Below are 15,110 nucleotides of genomic sequence, written 5' to 3'. Positions count from 1 at the left end.
GCCTGTGTCCCGTCTCTTCCATCTCATCTTTTCATTCCTTTTCAGAAAACTCTGTCCACTGTTTAATACAAGTTTAATACAGTCTTTTTTTTTTTTTTTTAAATAGAATTAATCTTACTTTATCCTTTTTAAATGTTTTCAAAGGTCAGCCATGTGCTTTGTCTTCCTTATGGGATCTAATGGAAAGGGAGTTGCAGTGTAAATTTTTCAATGAATTTCTTGTTTACCTTTCTATTAATGATGAAAGCTTCTAGAAAATTTTTCACATGAACTTAAGTGATAAGAGATTTTACAGTTATGTATTGCTGTATAACAAATTACTCCTAAGTTTAGCAGCTTAAAACAACAATAAACATTTATTGGCTCCACAATTTCTGTAGGTTAGAATTCAGGAGCAGTTTAGCTGCTTGGTTCTGGCTGAGGATTTCATGAGGTAGCAGTCATGTGAAGGCTTGACTGGGGCCGGATGTTCCTTTTCCAAGGTGACTCACTCATGTGGCTGGCAAGTTAGCACAGGCCGTTGATAGGAGAACTCAGTTACTCACCATGTTGAGCTTTCCATGGGGTGTCCTCACAATATATTTTCTGGATGCCCCCCTCCCCATCCCCGCCCTGAGCAAAGATCCAGACTTGAGGTTAATGTTCAGGGTCTTCTATGACCTAACTTCAGAAGTCTTACACCGTCACTTCCATGGCATCCTACCAGTGACATAGGTCAGCCCTACTCAACTGGGGGGGGGGGGGGGGAGGGCGGGGGCCGCTACTCGAGATGTGAATACTAGGAGGCAAGCATAAGTGGAGGGTGTCACGGAGGCTGACTTCCACAGAGATAAAGGCAGAAACTATAAATTGGCATTCGGTTTTACTTTTCTAAAGGAAAAGAGAAACTACTCAAGGTAAGAGTTAATGTCAGTAGAAGAGAAACAGTTAAGCAGCCCTCTGGAATCCAAAGGAAGTCTGGCAGGTTACTGGTCTGAGAACGGACTGATTGTACTAACACCTCCCATCCCCAGTGAAGTCCAGAATACTTCACTTTACAGCTTGTTTCCATTTTCCCATTCTCCAGTGGTTTTTACAGGTCAGTAGGGGAACCTCTATTATTTACTGTTAAGGTTCTGTGAGTTAGCATAGCAGGTAGGAAGGGTCTTGTCTCATGGGGGCTCTGCAGATGTGAAGTGACAGCAAACAAAGATGGAGTTCTGGATGCACGTTAGTCCATAGAGTGTGCCTACTTTTGTACCAGGCAGTGTCCAAGACCTTGGCTGTAATTGTGCAAAACAGATACAGTCTCTGTTCTTAAGGGATCTACAGCCTGCTAGAAAGAAGAGACCTTATAGTTATATGTATAATGTACATACATACGTGTGATATATTAATATAATGTTTATATACACATAATCTATAACCAGAGTGTTTGAAGTGCCCTGGAGGGAGATGATAAGGTGCTTGGGTAGGTCATAAGTAAAGGGAGAGAGATACTTAATTCATCTGTGGAGTGAAGAAAGCTAAGACCTTAAGCTTGAACAGCACAAAGATGAAAAACTATTGGCGGAAAGTGTCAGCTAGACAGAGGGGCCGGGATGTATGGAAGAGCTTGTCACATTTGAGGAACTGAAAGCAGACAGTCCTGGCATAGCTCATTTAGGGCTACCTGATGCTGACTGGCTATAACTGGATAGAACTGCTCAGCCCTAGGGAGCAGGTGCTGTCTTCTCCAGATCGTGAGCACTAACACACCGTTTTATGCTTTCCTTAGTATTCGTGACACTGATCTGTTTTTATTTATTCTGGATTGGTTTCTTGCCATTAACACCTCGTTTTCTGATGACCGTCTTCATTCTTGGCAAATATTTTTCTTTTCAAAGGAGGAACAAATACAGATTCTTTTAATGCTTAAAGCAAATCATGCTTTGCCAACTGCAGTTTTGCAATTTTGCAGTTTTGTTTTTGCATACCTATATTAAATAATCTGTGATCTTGCTATGTATGTGTGGGTCAATTCATTCTGCTTTAAACAAAAGAACAAGATGGTGATTATTGTTAAGCTCTCTATCCTCCCTGCCCTCAGCAATCTGCAAAAATGTCTTACTGTGTAAGCATTTTTACCAAAATTTGCTTATCCCCCTCCCCGAAAGGATAAGAGGAAAAAAGAAAAAATTAATTTCAGCTAAAAAAAAAATGATTCGAAAACTGTGGATAGCAGTGCAGTTTAATATTACAGTTCTTGGAAGTATCCGCTTTAGCAACTCACAATGACTTTACCAGTGTTCCCTAAACAACTTAAAGGAATCAGGAAAAAGGATTTAGAGTAGGATTTTATGCCAACACATGTTTAAAAGTGGATGCCTTCAGAACTTTATTTACTTTGTATTTTCGTGTCTAGCATCATTTTTATCACTTGACTGCTAAGCTCCTATTTTCCAAGACTCCTGAAGTAGAATCTTTGCTGTTTCACTGAGAAGATAAGCAATTGCTTCCGTGTAAGGTGCTAAATGGTTGTAGTAGTACCGAATCAATTCTTGCCTCTTTTCTTCTACTCTTCTTTTCCCTCTGGTTCTCTTCAGCTGGCCATAATGTAAATTTGTAGTACTAAGTCAGAAAATACCTTGTATAAATTTCCAAAAGTCTCTGGTGTGAGAATTTACATTTTTGAACCTAAGAAGTGTTGAGCTGGGCAGAGATTCTCAAACTCTGAGAGCATGTGTATCAGGCGGGTTTCAGGAGCCCAGTCCCAGAGATTGTGCCCTGCGGCCTGTGCAGAGAGCACACTTGGAGACACTCTGGAACAGGGGAACAAGATGAAAGAGATCTATTGGAAGTTGTAAACATTTTAATGACATTATTAAAACACAGCAAAGTGCCGAGTAAAACTAATACCAATCATCTATATGCCCGAGCAGAAGTTCTGTTGATTCTCTTAAGCTCCTGGTACACTGCCTTCACTGATTTCTCTGGCAGAGAGTGGAAGGCATCCTTCAGAACAGATTTTACTTGTCTTCGGCCCACTTGTGTTTCCTGGAGTAAACTTTTCAGGAGTTCCAGAAAGTACAAATCACGTATAATGACATGTCTTGAAAAAAAGATCATTAAAGAGGGATTGCTGTATATATGCTTTCAATCTTTAAAGAAAATGTTTCCTTTTTTTTTTTCTTTAATGTTTATTTATTTTGAGAGAAAGAGAGGACACACAAGTGGGGAGGGGCAGAGAGGGAAGGAGAGAGAGGATCCCAAGCAGGCTCCACACTGTCAGCGCAAAGCCCGATGCAGGGCTCGAACCCACGAGTCAGACACTCAACTGAGTGAGCCACCCCAGCATCCCCAAAATATTTCTTTTTAAAAAGGAGTCAAATTTGCACGTATTTTCCCCTGGATTTCATTCGTTTTTATTTTTTCCTACAGACCACAGGCCTTGATAAATAAGAAAAAAAATCATTAACTTTGAAAAAAATCATATTTATATCGAAGCCGTGCACATTTCATTATTTTGACGTTAAGAGATGCTTGCTGTTGATCCTTGTAATATGCCTCATACCTTAATACTTTACCCTTCAAACTACTCCGAATTGAATTCATCTCAAGAAAAGTACAATTTTCAAGATTTTAACTTTTGTTTTCTGTGAGAATATCTGCAGATTAAAGAGGAAGTTGTGAAAATGTGGTTGTAAAAGTTCTTGTTTTAGAAAATTTACGTGTAGTATCATGAATAGAGATTTTTTAAGTTTTATTTATTTATATTTCTTTTCAGGTAGTTGCAACAATAAGTAGTTAGCAACAATATTATTAAATTTGAAAACAAATTGTTATTTCTTCAGGCAGTTTTGGCTGTTTAAGCAATTTGAATTACAACAATATGCAGTTTTTCTTCTTTAAAAACTAAAACCATTCAGAAACCACAGTGAATTTTCTTAAAATCACATTTATTTATTCAGAGCTTATATGGGTTTACTTAAAGCCTGTTTTCACCACAAATCTTCATTAAGACTTTAATTATGGGCTTATAACTCTTATTTTTAGGTTGAAAGTCAAGAAATACAACATTTTTCATATAGAATTTGTCACGGTAAAAGTGGGTACTTGGGATAATTAGGCCTATGAATTTTAGTTGCTTTTAGTATTTGAAGGGTATCGGAGAATCTCTAATGAAGGATTTCCCTCTAGAGTATAGGACTTTATCCTTTTTTAAATGTTTATTTTCTTACTACAAAAAAAGTAGTATGTGTTCATTAAAGAAAATTTGGGAAATCTGGAAGAATTTTTCAATCATCAGTTATTTCCACAAACTAAAATAACCAACCATGCTTGATATGTTGGTGTATAATTTTTTCTAATCTTTGTCTACTACATATAAGCTTAAAATATTTGCAACAGTCAAATCTTTTATCTTCCCTCAAACCTGGTTTGATATGTACCTGAGTTAAAAAGTCAAATAGCGCCATAAAGCTTCTATAACAAAAAATCGAAGTCTTCTCTCATTCTTTTCTCTTTGCTTCAGATTCCCATTCCTTAGAGGTAGGTAGCTAACTTTCAATGTTTTTTTTAATGGATTCTTCATGTAATCGTTTGTTAATAATATGCTGAGGCTTCTAAATTTCCTACATTTTTGGTATTATCTGTTGACTGTGAACTTTGACTTGCCTGTCCCCCAACACTTACCCTGCTCTGTCCTCTCCAAATGATTATAGGATCATTTTTGTTTAAATCAGGAAGTGTATTGGGGTGCCTGGGTTGCTCAGTTGGTTAAGCACCCAACTTTGGCTCAGGTCGTGATCTCACGGCTCGTGAGTTGTAGCCCCGCGTTGGGCTCTATGCTGACAGCTTGGAGCCTGCTTCATGTTCTGTCTCCCTCTCTCTCTCTCTGCCCCTCCCCCGCTCATGCTGTCTCTCTCTGTCTCTCAAAAATAAATAAACATTAAATCAAGAGGTGTTTTGCCATGAAAATGCAGATACTCATGGGTGAACCTTATCTGTTTTGTACTGTAATGTAACTTTTTTCTTCTTTTTCTTGGAATTAATCATTGTCTCTTTTGGTTTGATTGCTTTGTTATCTAAGTACTTGTCACTGATTCATCCCCAAATTTATCAATAGAACCCTGAAGCTTCCTTCAATACCTCTAAAAACATCAAATAATCTTATATTGATTTTTTTTTTTTCCTGCTGTTGAAGGCATCCTTCTGCAGCCTTTCATAACTGTCACTGTGGGACTTCTAGAATGCTGAGAGTTCCTTTTCCTGTGGGATCCTTGTCCTGATCTCTATACTCTTTTCTTAGTGGTCTATACCTTTGTTTTATTGGGCCTGTTTTATAGTACCTTCCTTCAGGTGGGACATATATTTTAGATCTCATACGTATGAAAACGTGTTTATTCTACTATGTAAGATGATAGGCTGGTGTGGAATTACATGTTTGTAATTGCAAACACTGAAAGCATGCTTCATTGTCTTTTATCTCTCAAGGTTACCATGAGTGTATTACCATCATGATACCTGTTAATTTGTATGATCGGTTGCCTTGTTTTGTGTTTTTAAAATTTTTGTCTTTCTTTCTGGAAGCTTTTAGGATATTTTCGTGCCTGCGGTTCTGAAATGTCATAATAATGAAATATGGATCTTCTTATGTGTATGCATGGGGGAGCCCTGTCTTCCTTCCTTCCTTTCTTCCTTCCTTCCTTCCTTCCTTCCTTCCTTCCTTCCTTCCTTCCTTCCTTCCTTCCATTTCTTTATTTCCTTCACTGCACATCCATTGGGCCTTTTTAATTTGGAGATGCATTTCTTTCAATTCTTGGACATTTTTGGCATTTTGATCATTTTCTTCCCTTCTATTTTTAATATTTTTCTTTCTGGAAATCCTGTTCTTCAAATAGTTAACCTCCTATACTCATCTACTTGCCTGTTTTCCATTGCTTTATCTTTTGTTTTACTTTGGGAGACATTTCCTCATTTGTTACTCTTCAACCCTTTTATTGATTTTTCTATTTCAAAATTTTTCTCTGAAGAACTTTTAGGACCCTCTTTTAAAAAGTCATTGAACTTTCCTTTTCTTCCTTGATACTGTTTTTCTGGTGTGCTTATCTGTAAACACTATATTGTTGTGTTTGTGGATTATTTTTCCATTTCCTTGCAATGTTTATACTTCTACGTTCCTCCTTTCTGTTTGTTTGGTTTTGTTCTTTCATTCATGCTGGAGGTGTCCATCACATATCTTATGGACTTTTGATGTCTGTTCATTTTTAAAGATGAGACACAAAAATGATGATTGGAAGCTCTGTGTATGTAGTTGGGATTGACAAACCAGTGAGCATTGCTATAAGCCAACCAGGTGGAACTCCCACAATGTCTGTTTCTAGGTCTTTTCTTTCAGTCTGGGAAATGAACACCGGATGTGTGTCGTCCATTCTTCTGTCTGGGAGCTAGAGGCCTGACTTCTCGCCTTCTTAGAAAAGCCAGAGAGACGGCTGTGTGTCTCTCTGATCCTTTTAAAAACTAAAAAGCAGTCCTCGACTTTCCCGTGTCCAGTTCCACCCCACATCTACTCGTAGTGATAACTAGAGCTTCTTATTCTGGAAGCTCTCCAAGTGTCTATTGTGGTAAATGGCTTGTTTCTGGATAGTCTTCCCAGGCACGCACCAGTATAGGTGTCAGAGATTTCAGTGATTTCTGGTCTACACAGGCAGTTAACCACTCAACCATTCCTGTTCACAGCTTCCAAAAATTTGGTGACATAGTTCTTCTGTGATCCTGTCTCATTTTATTTGTCCTGATGGGGTTATGCCTCTTTAAAACTTCCGTGACGCCGTTTTTAGGGGTTTCAGAAAGCAGCAAAGATGGACACAGGCATTCAGTCCTCCATGTTCAGTTGGAAGTCTTTGTAACCCCTAGTCTATTTGTCTTTTTGGTGAAGCCCCCCAACATGCTTAGTCAGTAGTAGCTTACTTTATTAAAGATTGTTAAAGAATTCTATTCCTTTTAAATGGAGTGCCTTGCTCATTTATTTTTGAATCAGTAGCTTGTTTTCTTATTTAATGTATCTTTCACACGACACTGTGTCATGGGAGCAGTGAACACCTCTGTTTTTGCTCTATCTTGAGTCAACATTTATTATAGTTCCAAACAAATAGAAAGGGCTCAATAAATTATTGGTTGAACGATTGAACATTTTTCTACAAGGAGTCATATTTTTTGTCAATATCTACTTAAAACTTTAAAAAATTACTTACATGCATTTAAAATAGTTTACATAACCATTTCCCTACAGTTGGAAATTTAGGTATTTCAAATTCTTAAATGAAAATCAGTGAACTTTTTGTGTTTATTTCCATAGAATAGGCTTAATATATATATATTTTTTTGAGATTCTAGGTATATATTGCTGACTTAATTTTAGGTTTTATGCCATTTAACACTGCTACTGGCAATGCTTGATTGCCCATTTGTTATTCTTAATATTATTTTCATTTATACAACTATTATAGGTTAAAGTTTTGCAACCATTAGTTCAACCTGATTTTAATGTTAATTTAATAGATCTTAATTAGTACCAGTTTTATTGGAATAACTTTATGATGACACATTATGATGATTAATGACTCAAGTTTAGCCTCTGTTGCTGTTGTCTTTCTTTTTGTGGTTATACTTTACTTGAAACAAACTTTTTGATATTCTATATTCCATGATGTTTCTTAGTTTATTTTCTAATATTAATTAGATAAAAGTTTTAAAAGTTGTAAATCATTATTCAGTGAAGAAAATTTATGATGGGGTCCTGCTTTAAGAGTGAGTTAACTAGATTAATTTTCCTGGAAACTCAGATCGATGGTTTTTATTAAGGAATGATTCTGTTGCTCTCTTGGGATCTGGTACTTTGGATCTAAGGGTCTTTTCTGCATTTGTATGATCTTATTCTTAGGCTTTTTGAGGCTTGCATTGAGATTTGGGAGTGAGGTCAGGAATGACTGTCCTGCCCCTTGGATCTGAGCAGAGATTGGAGTTATTCAAGGTTGGTAATGACCACATTCTAAGTGGATTTTACCAGACTTCCTACGAACCTTTTTTTTTTTTTTTTTTCTAATTAGATTTGGAAATAAAGGTAAAGCATAGACAATGATAAAATATTAGGAGAGTCTACCAAACCAGTGGGAACAATGCTTTTTATTTAAAGCATGTAAGAAGAATCTTTTCATTTGTACAATATGTTCGTGTGTATAAGAAACACACACATACACACAATATAAAACGTATGGTACATATCATGCATTAAGCACTTGATGCATGTCAAACACTGCTCTGAGGACTTTACATGTATTAACTTAAACATGATTCTCATACCTAAGATGTAGATATTTTATCTTCCATTTGGGTGACTGTTGTGGCTTACTAACAATAATTGTCCAAGTGGCAATGCTAGGAAGTGGTGGAACTCTGGAGTTGGTGTTTTTAACCACCTTAGCATACTGCCTCTCTTAGTATTTGGTTTAATAATAATTGTAACCCAATCTCCTTATGATTCTAATATGTGGTTAAATTTTTTTTTTCTGTTGAAAGGAGTTGGCAGAATGTGTAACATTGTTCTTTAGTAATTTTAATCACTAATGAGGAATGGGTTGACATCATCAACTGTGAATATTGGGGCTTTGGAGATCATATTTTGGATGTATTCTTTAAAAAAAAAAAAGAATATTTGTGGAGAAAGGAAAAAATTCATCTTGACAGAGAGCAAAAAAAGCAAGACTTGTCTTCCTCCCTCTCACCATTTTAAGAGGCGTAGAAATGAACTGATAAAAACTTACTCTGCAATTTTTACGTTTACTGAGAGAATGTCCCACATACAAATACGTGTTTAGTACTATGCTTTCCATTAAGCTCATGGGTCATATAATAGAATGAGATAATTTCATTCATCGATTTAGCAAATACTTAAGGGCCTATTATGTACTAGGCTCTGTTTTATTTATTCATTTATTTAATTTTTAATGTTTATTTTTAACGAGAGAGAGAGAGAGAGAGAGAGAGAGAGAGAGAGAGAGAGAGAAAACAAGCCGGGGAGGGGCAGAGAGAGAGGGAGACACAGAATCCGAAGCAGGCGCCAGGCTCTGAGCTGTCAACACAGAGCCCAACAAGGGCTTGAACTCACAAACCACAAGATCATGACCTGAGCCGAAGTCACACACTTAACCGACTAGCCACCCAGGCACCTCTACTAGGCTCTGTTTTAGATGGTAGAGATACAGTAGAGAATAAAAAAGACAAGAGTCCTGCCCTCATGAGTCTTCTGTTTTAATGAAGGGTGAAGATAATAAGAGTCAATGCTATGAAGAAAAAAAATACAGTATCAAGGGGATAGAGAAAGAAACTGCTATTTTAGGATGGTCTCTGATGGCATCTTTTAAACACCTGAATGAAGTGAGAGGTATAGGCTTTGGTCATATCTGGACAAATGCATTTTATTTTATTTTTTTAAATTTTTTTTTTTTAATTTTTTTTTTCAACATTTATTTATTTTTGGGACAGAGAGAGACAGAGCATGAACGGGGGAGGGGCAGAGAGAGAGGGAGACACAGAATCGGAAACAGGCTCCAGGCTCTGAGCCATCAGCCCAGAGCCCGACGTGGGGCTCGAACTCCCGGACCGCGAGATCGTGACCTGGCTGAAGTCGGACTCTTAACCGACTGCGCCACCCAGGCGCCCCTTTTTAAATTTTTTTTTAATGTTTATTTATTTTTGAGACAGAGACAGAGCATGAATGGGGGAGGGTCAGAGAGAGAGGGAGACACAGAATCTGAAACAGGCTCCAGGCTCTGAGCTGTCAGCACAGAGCCCGACGCGGGGCTCGAACTCACAGACAGTGAGATCATGACCTGAGCTGAAGTCGGACGCTCAACCAACTGAGCCACCCAGGCGCCTCAGGACAAATGCATTTTAAATAGAAGAGGAAATCTACAGATCCTGAAATGGCAGTATGCCTGGCATGTTTGAGGAACAGCAAAGAGGCCAACGTGGTTAGAATGGTAGGGGATGAGAGGCCAGATATTTATTCTAAGCCTGGGAGGGTTTTGAGTAATAGAGAAACCTGAGCTGATGGAGGCTTGAAAAGGATCTCTCAGGCTGCCAAATGGAGACTAGACTGTCAGGTTATTCTAGTAGTCTGTGAAGAGATGGAGATGGCTTGGGCCGGGGAAACCAAGAAGGAGCTCGTGAAGAGCAATCAGATCTAGGTCTGTGTTTATAAATCGAGCAGTGAGGATTTGTTGGCAGATTTGTACACAGATTACACACAGTGAGGTGTGGAGGCAACCCAGGGTTTGGGGATGAGCATCCATATGGAAGGAAGACGGTGCTCTGTGCTAATCTGGGGAAGTATGGGGTTGAGGTATAGAGGTTGCGGTTAGAGATACAAGTGGAGTCATCTGCTCAGAGATGATGCATGGAGCTTGGGTAGTAGATGGTATCACCTAGGGAGGCCGTGTGGAAAGAGAAGTCCCAGGACTGAACACTGGGGCTTCAGCATTTTGCAGAGCTGAGGAGGAAGACACAGCAGAGAGTATTTAAGGAATAGCTAGTGAGAGGAAACCAAGAGAGTGTGATATCTGGGAAGGGAAATAGGATGCTTCAGCAAATGGGTTGCTGGAGGTTATTTTGGGACTTTCAGCTTAAGGCTACACAAACATTAAGAGATGTTGGGAAACTGCTGCATTTTATCCTTTCTAATTCACATTTCTGTAATTTTAAAAGTATGTTTAAATCTGAGAAGTGACATGTCATTTTTTATCATCTCTATTTTTAAGTGCATTTTATTGAGACTAAGTAGGTAGTTTGGTGAAAGAACTTAAATGTGTATGAAATCGTTTTTCATGCTGGCTTAGTTTACTGCATGTCTTTAAATACAGCATTGTTTCAAATTTTAGTAATTGGTGATTTGTCTATATGTGATGAATTGTATGCAGTTGTCATACTTCTGTGTTTTGGCTGCTTGAATATACATCTAAAATGGCCAACATATATTGCCTTGTTTATATGTGTTATACAGATAATTAAAATGACAATAGACTAGTAAGATAATTTTAAAGATACTGTAGGTCCTCTAATTATTCACTGATAGCTAAGAGTAAATACATATTTTTGAAAGTTATTTATTTTAAATTTCATAGTATCTTAATGTAAAAGAAGTGCCAAGAGGCAGTCGATACCCATTAATTGTAGACATATTAAAACTATAATGAAATTATTATGTTTTATCATATTTTCACAATAATAAATTATAACCTGGTTCCCTAAAATTCAGTTTGCACAAATTTGTACTAGAGGGCTTTATTTGTAAGGTTAGGTTCTTCTGGGACAACAGAAAACACAGAGCAGCTTAAACAAGACAGAAGTATTTTCCTCTTCCAAAAGAATACCACACCTAGAAGTAGGGTAGTGTTGTTCACAGATCTAGGCGCCTGTCTTTTTGTTCTGCTGTCCTTACCACCCAGCTTCGGCCTCAAGCTAATATGGCTGATTCAGTTTAGCCATCACGTCTGCATCCCAGCAAGCAGGAAGAAGGTAAAGGAAAGAGAAGATCTTCCCTTCCAGGATACTTCCCAGAAACTACACATAACAATTTTGTTTTACATCCCATTGGCCAGATCTTACTCACGTGGGCACACGTTAGCTACAAGGGAGTAACTCTGGGCACTTCTGTGCTTATCTAGGATTTGGGGTTCCCATTATTGACAGGTATGGGTGTCAGTGTGCAGCTAGCAATCTCTGCGCCACTGGGCTTTTTACACAATAGGGAGGAACCGATTTTATACCAATGTGTGTTTTTTCTGTGTTAACGTATAAGTTACCTAATACATACTTCATACTCATCCCATGAATTTTGTAATGGATTTAGCATAGGAATTTGCCCTATATCCAACCATACCTATCTTTCTCTATATTTTATCAACTAGGAAGTCATTACAAGATAGTGATTAAGAGTATGGAGCCACGCTGTCTAGGATCATATCTGCCAGTGGTGTAACCTTGAGCAAGTTTTTTAACCTTGCACAGGGTCTTTATCTTCAGAGGAGAAGATAGTAGTACCTAAATCACACATCGTCGTAGGATTGAACGATTGGTTGAAAAGAACTTAGAAAAGCTCCTGGCATGGAGCGAGCCCTCAAATTTTAGCTATTACTATAAATTGGCATGTTCTTAGTGGAAGTAATTTTAATGGTATCCCAGGTAAAAGTAAATTATCTATAAATTTAACTTGTAAAGATGTATTGATATTTTGCTGTGATTGAGGAAAAGGGACCAGATAATTTAAAAAGAAGTCTGATTTGTTTATTTCATTTTGGTGTGTTTGGCTAATTATATTGAGAGATTTTCCTGTTTGGAGTACTGTATTTTAGAACATGTATACAAATATACATTCTGCAAATAGGTATCTATCTTTTGAAGTTTTTGTGTAAGGTGTGCCTTTTAAGTCCTTTCAGAGCCAAGAAGTCAAAAGACTATTAGCAATGAAAATATACTTGTGTCTTGGGATAAGTAAAGCGAACAATCAACCTGTTACAGGATAGTTACGTGGCGATTCAACGTTGAGTGTCTTTTGAAGTGGAACCAGGCTTAAAGCTTTGTGCAGTTTACTTTTTTAGGAGGTCTTCCCTGAATCTATGGCCTTGGTTAAATATTCCTTGTGTTCTTCATACAGCGTGCTATACATAATTCTTTTAACACTTGGCAGGCTTTATTGAAGTTGTTTCTCTCTGTCTTTCACACTACATCATAAACAGAGACTCATTCTTATTTGTATATTCTGCATCCTATACACTTGTAGGTATACAAGACAATGAGCTTGTTACAGTGAACAGCAGTACGGGTTACCACTTTTGTAGGGGTTGTGATTTTCATCTCAAGTCAGAAATAACAGCATTTTTTCATGGCCTTAAATTATTCTCTAAATTTGGTCATGTGCAACAAGATGTTTAGAAATAGGCATATTTCCAAAGTAAGCTACGATACTTGAGGCAAAGTAACGCTCCGTGATATTGAAATCCAGTTTAGGAAAGTTCTGCTTTCTAACTCTGTATTTGGTACCTTTTGTACATACTGTCTTATTTCTCACTCCGTACTAAAATATTAACAACAATAGACTTATTGTGTGTTTTTAGAGTATGGCTGCTTTATCAGTTTAGCTGGTGTCATGTGAAATGCAGAAATAAATAAGAGTGCATCATCTTTTGAAGGACAGTAACATTTGTTTCACCTGTTGAGTCTAAAAACAGAATCTGCTATGGTTAAATTAGAGCCCAGATGAAGTGTGTGTATATGCATAGGTGTACGTGTATATCTATATGTCTAATATGTATATTTTAATGTTAAAATTGAATTATCTCCCCCACTGGCAGGTGATCAAGTTCTTTCGTTTCATAATTAAAACAAAAGCCTCTGTTTTGTATGGGATGTGTGGACGAAATACAGGGCCTCAGAGTGTGTAGGGTGCTTGCTGAGGTGGTAAAGCTAGACACAGTTAATCTATACTCCTTACTAATCATGTCAGATTCATGCGGAGAGTTCCTGGTCACTCTTCTGGTGGCTGTGCATCCTGCACCATCACAGGGTCTGCAAAGGGGCTGCACTGAAAACTGCTGACGTGCCATCGCACAGACATTTCATTCTAGTAACTTTCTCAGTGGATTTTAATGAACCTTTCTAATAGTCCATCAGAGATTCAGGCATTAGAGGAAAGTCCTCTATTAGAGGAAAGTATTTTAATGGACTCTAAACAACGATCATCCTTAATGTTGGCATTTAGTCAAACAAGTGTTACGATGTAGAGCTGAATAAACCACAGTGTGTCCCTGCGTACCTTTTTTCTTTGCCACAGTGGTCTATGGTCCTGTCATCCTTTCCGCATGTATCAAGTGCAGAGCTCTCGTATGAGGAATGACTCAAAGGAAATAGGAGGCTACTATGCTCTTAAACCTTAGTATTTTCATTTTTTATATTTTTATTGTATCAGTTGTAAACTTTGAACAGGTTAAACTTGCAATATCATTTATAATAATATGTTTAAGATGTTTTTATCAAACTTCCTTATTTACATACAGCTATATATAAAACTGTTGAATTAAATGGCAAGTTGTGATGAGTTTTTGCTACTCATTTTTTATTTTAATATTTAGGTGGTTTTTTAGTTAGGAATATAATAAATTCCTTCAGGTTTTATTTTTTGAAAAAGAAAGCTGTGAAGAGAATTCTAAACAGTTTTGAAAATATTTAAAAATTTTTATATCCTATATTAAGTGTGAAGGACTAGGATACCTATATTGTTCTTACATTTCAAAAAACAAATAGGCCTTATTCTCCAGGCATTGCTCTGAAATCACATTGTCATCATATGATCTGGGAACTAAGGTTAACTGTTTTATGTTTTGGTTTCAAATCTCAAAAGATGATTTTGGTTAATATGCTTCGAGTTAAACATTAGCTTTTTATTTAAGAAATATACTGTCTTCAGTAATTTCCTCCTTATTCATTTTCTCTTTTTTTTTTTTTTTTTTTTTTTTTTTTTTTTTTTTGCCTTTCAAATAGCTCCATAATCTTAAAACTTCCCTTTCCTGTCTTTTTAAAGGTCGACTGAGCTATCCACATCCAGGAACTGATAATCTGTTGATGTTAAATGGTAAGTTGTATACAAACATTTTATGTTTCCAGTTGACTTTTATAAATAAATATAATTGAGTACATGGTTCTCTATACCTTGCATATACATAGAAGTTAAATATTTTATAGGTATAAAGATAAAGCTACAGCGTTTCCTGTACAGAAAGCAGAATTAGGAGTTTGGAATGTGCCTATTTCTGATCTCTGGCATATAAATTCTAGCTGTCAAAGCAATTATTGCCATGTATTTGTAACAGTATGATTTAATTCATTGATCACAGATTTTGGAGATCGTCCTGAGTTTGAATATTGGCTTTCTAGTTTTTGGTATGACTTTGTTTAGAAACCTCTGTGAGCCTTCATTTCCCATCTATGAAATGGGAATAACAATCTCAAGGATTATTATGGGAATTAAATGAGATGATATTTGCAAAGTGCGTAGAACTTGTTACTGAGTATAGCACTTGTGCTTATGTTAACTA

At 37.0% G+C, this 15,110-nt stretch overlaps 1 protein-coding gene across 10 annotated transcripts in view; it reads left to right on the top strand.

Moving 5' to 3' along the window:
- The window catches only part of CPEB2 (cytoplasmic polyadenylation element binding protein 2), a 73,613-nt gene that overhangs the window by 17,539 nt on the left and 40,964 nt on the right, over positions 1–15,110 (top strand). For all 10 annotated transcript variants that reach the window (XM_045056572.1, XM_045056573.1, XM_045056569.1 and 7 more), the window contains one exon: positions 14,597–14,647. In XM_045056572.1, the coding sequence (XP_044912507.1) occupies positions 14,597–14,647 (51 nt within the window). The remainder of the gene's footprint in view (positions 1–14,596; positions 14,648–15,110) is intronic.

This window comes from Felis catus, chromosome B1 (assembly GCF_018350175.1).
Source record: "Felis catus isolate Fca126 chromosome B1, F.catus_Fca126_mat1.0, whole genome shotgun sequence".
NCBI classification, from domain to species: Eukaryota; Metazoa; Chordata; class Mammalia; order Carnivora; family Felidae; genus Felis; species Felis catus.
The sequence above is the reverse complement of the archived record's forward strand: the minus strand, read 5'-3'. Positions and strand labels throughout refer to the sequence as shown.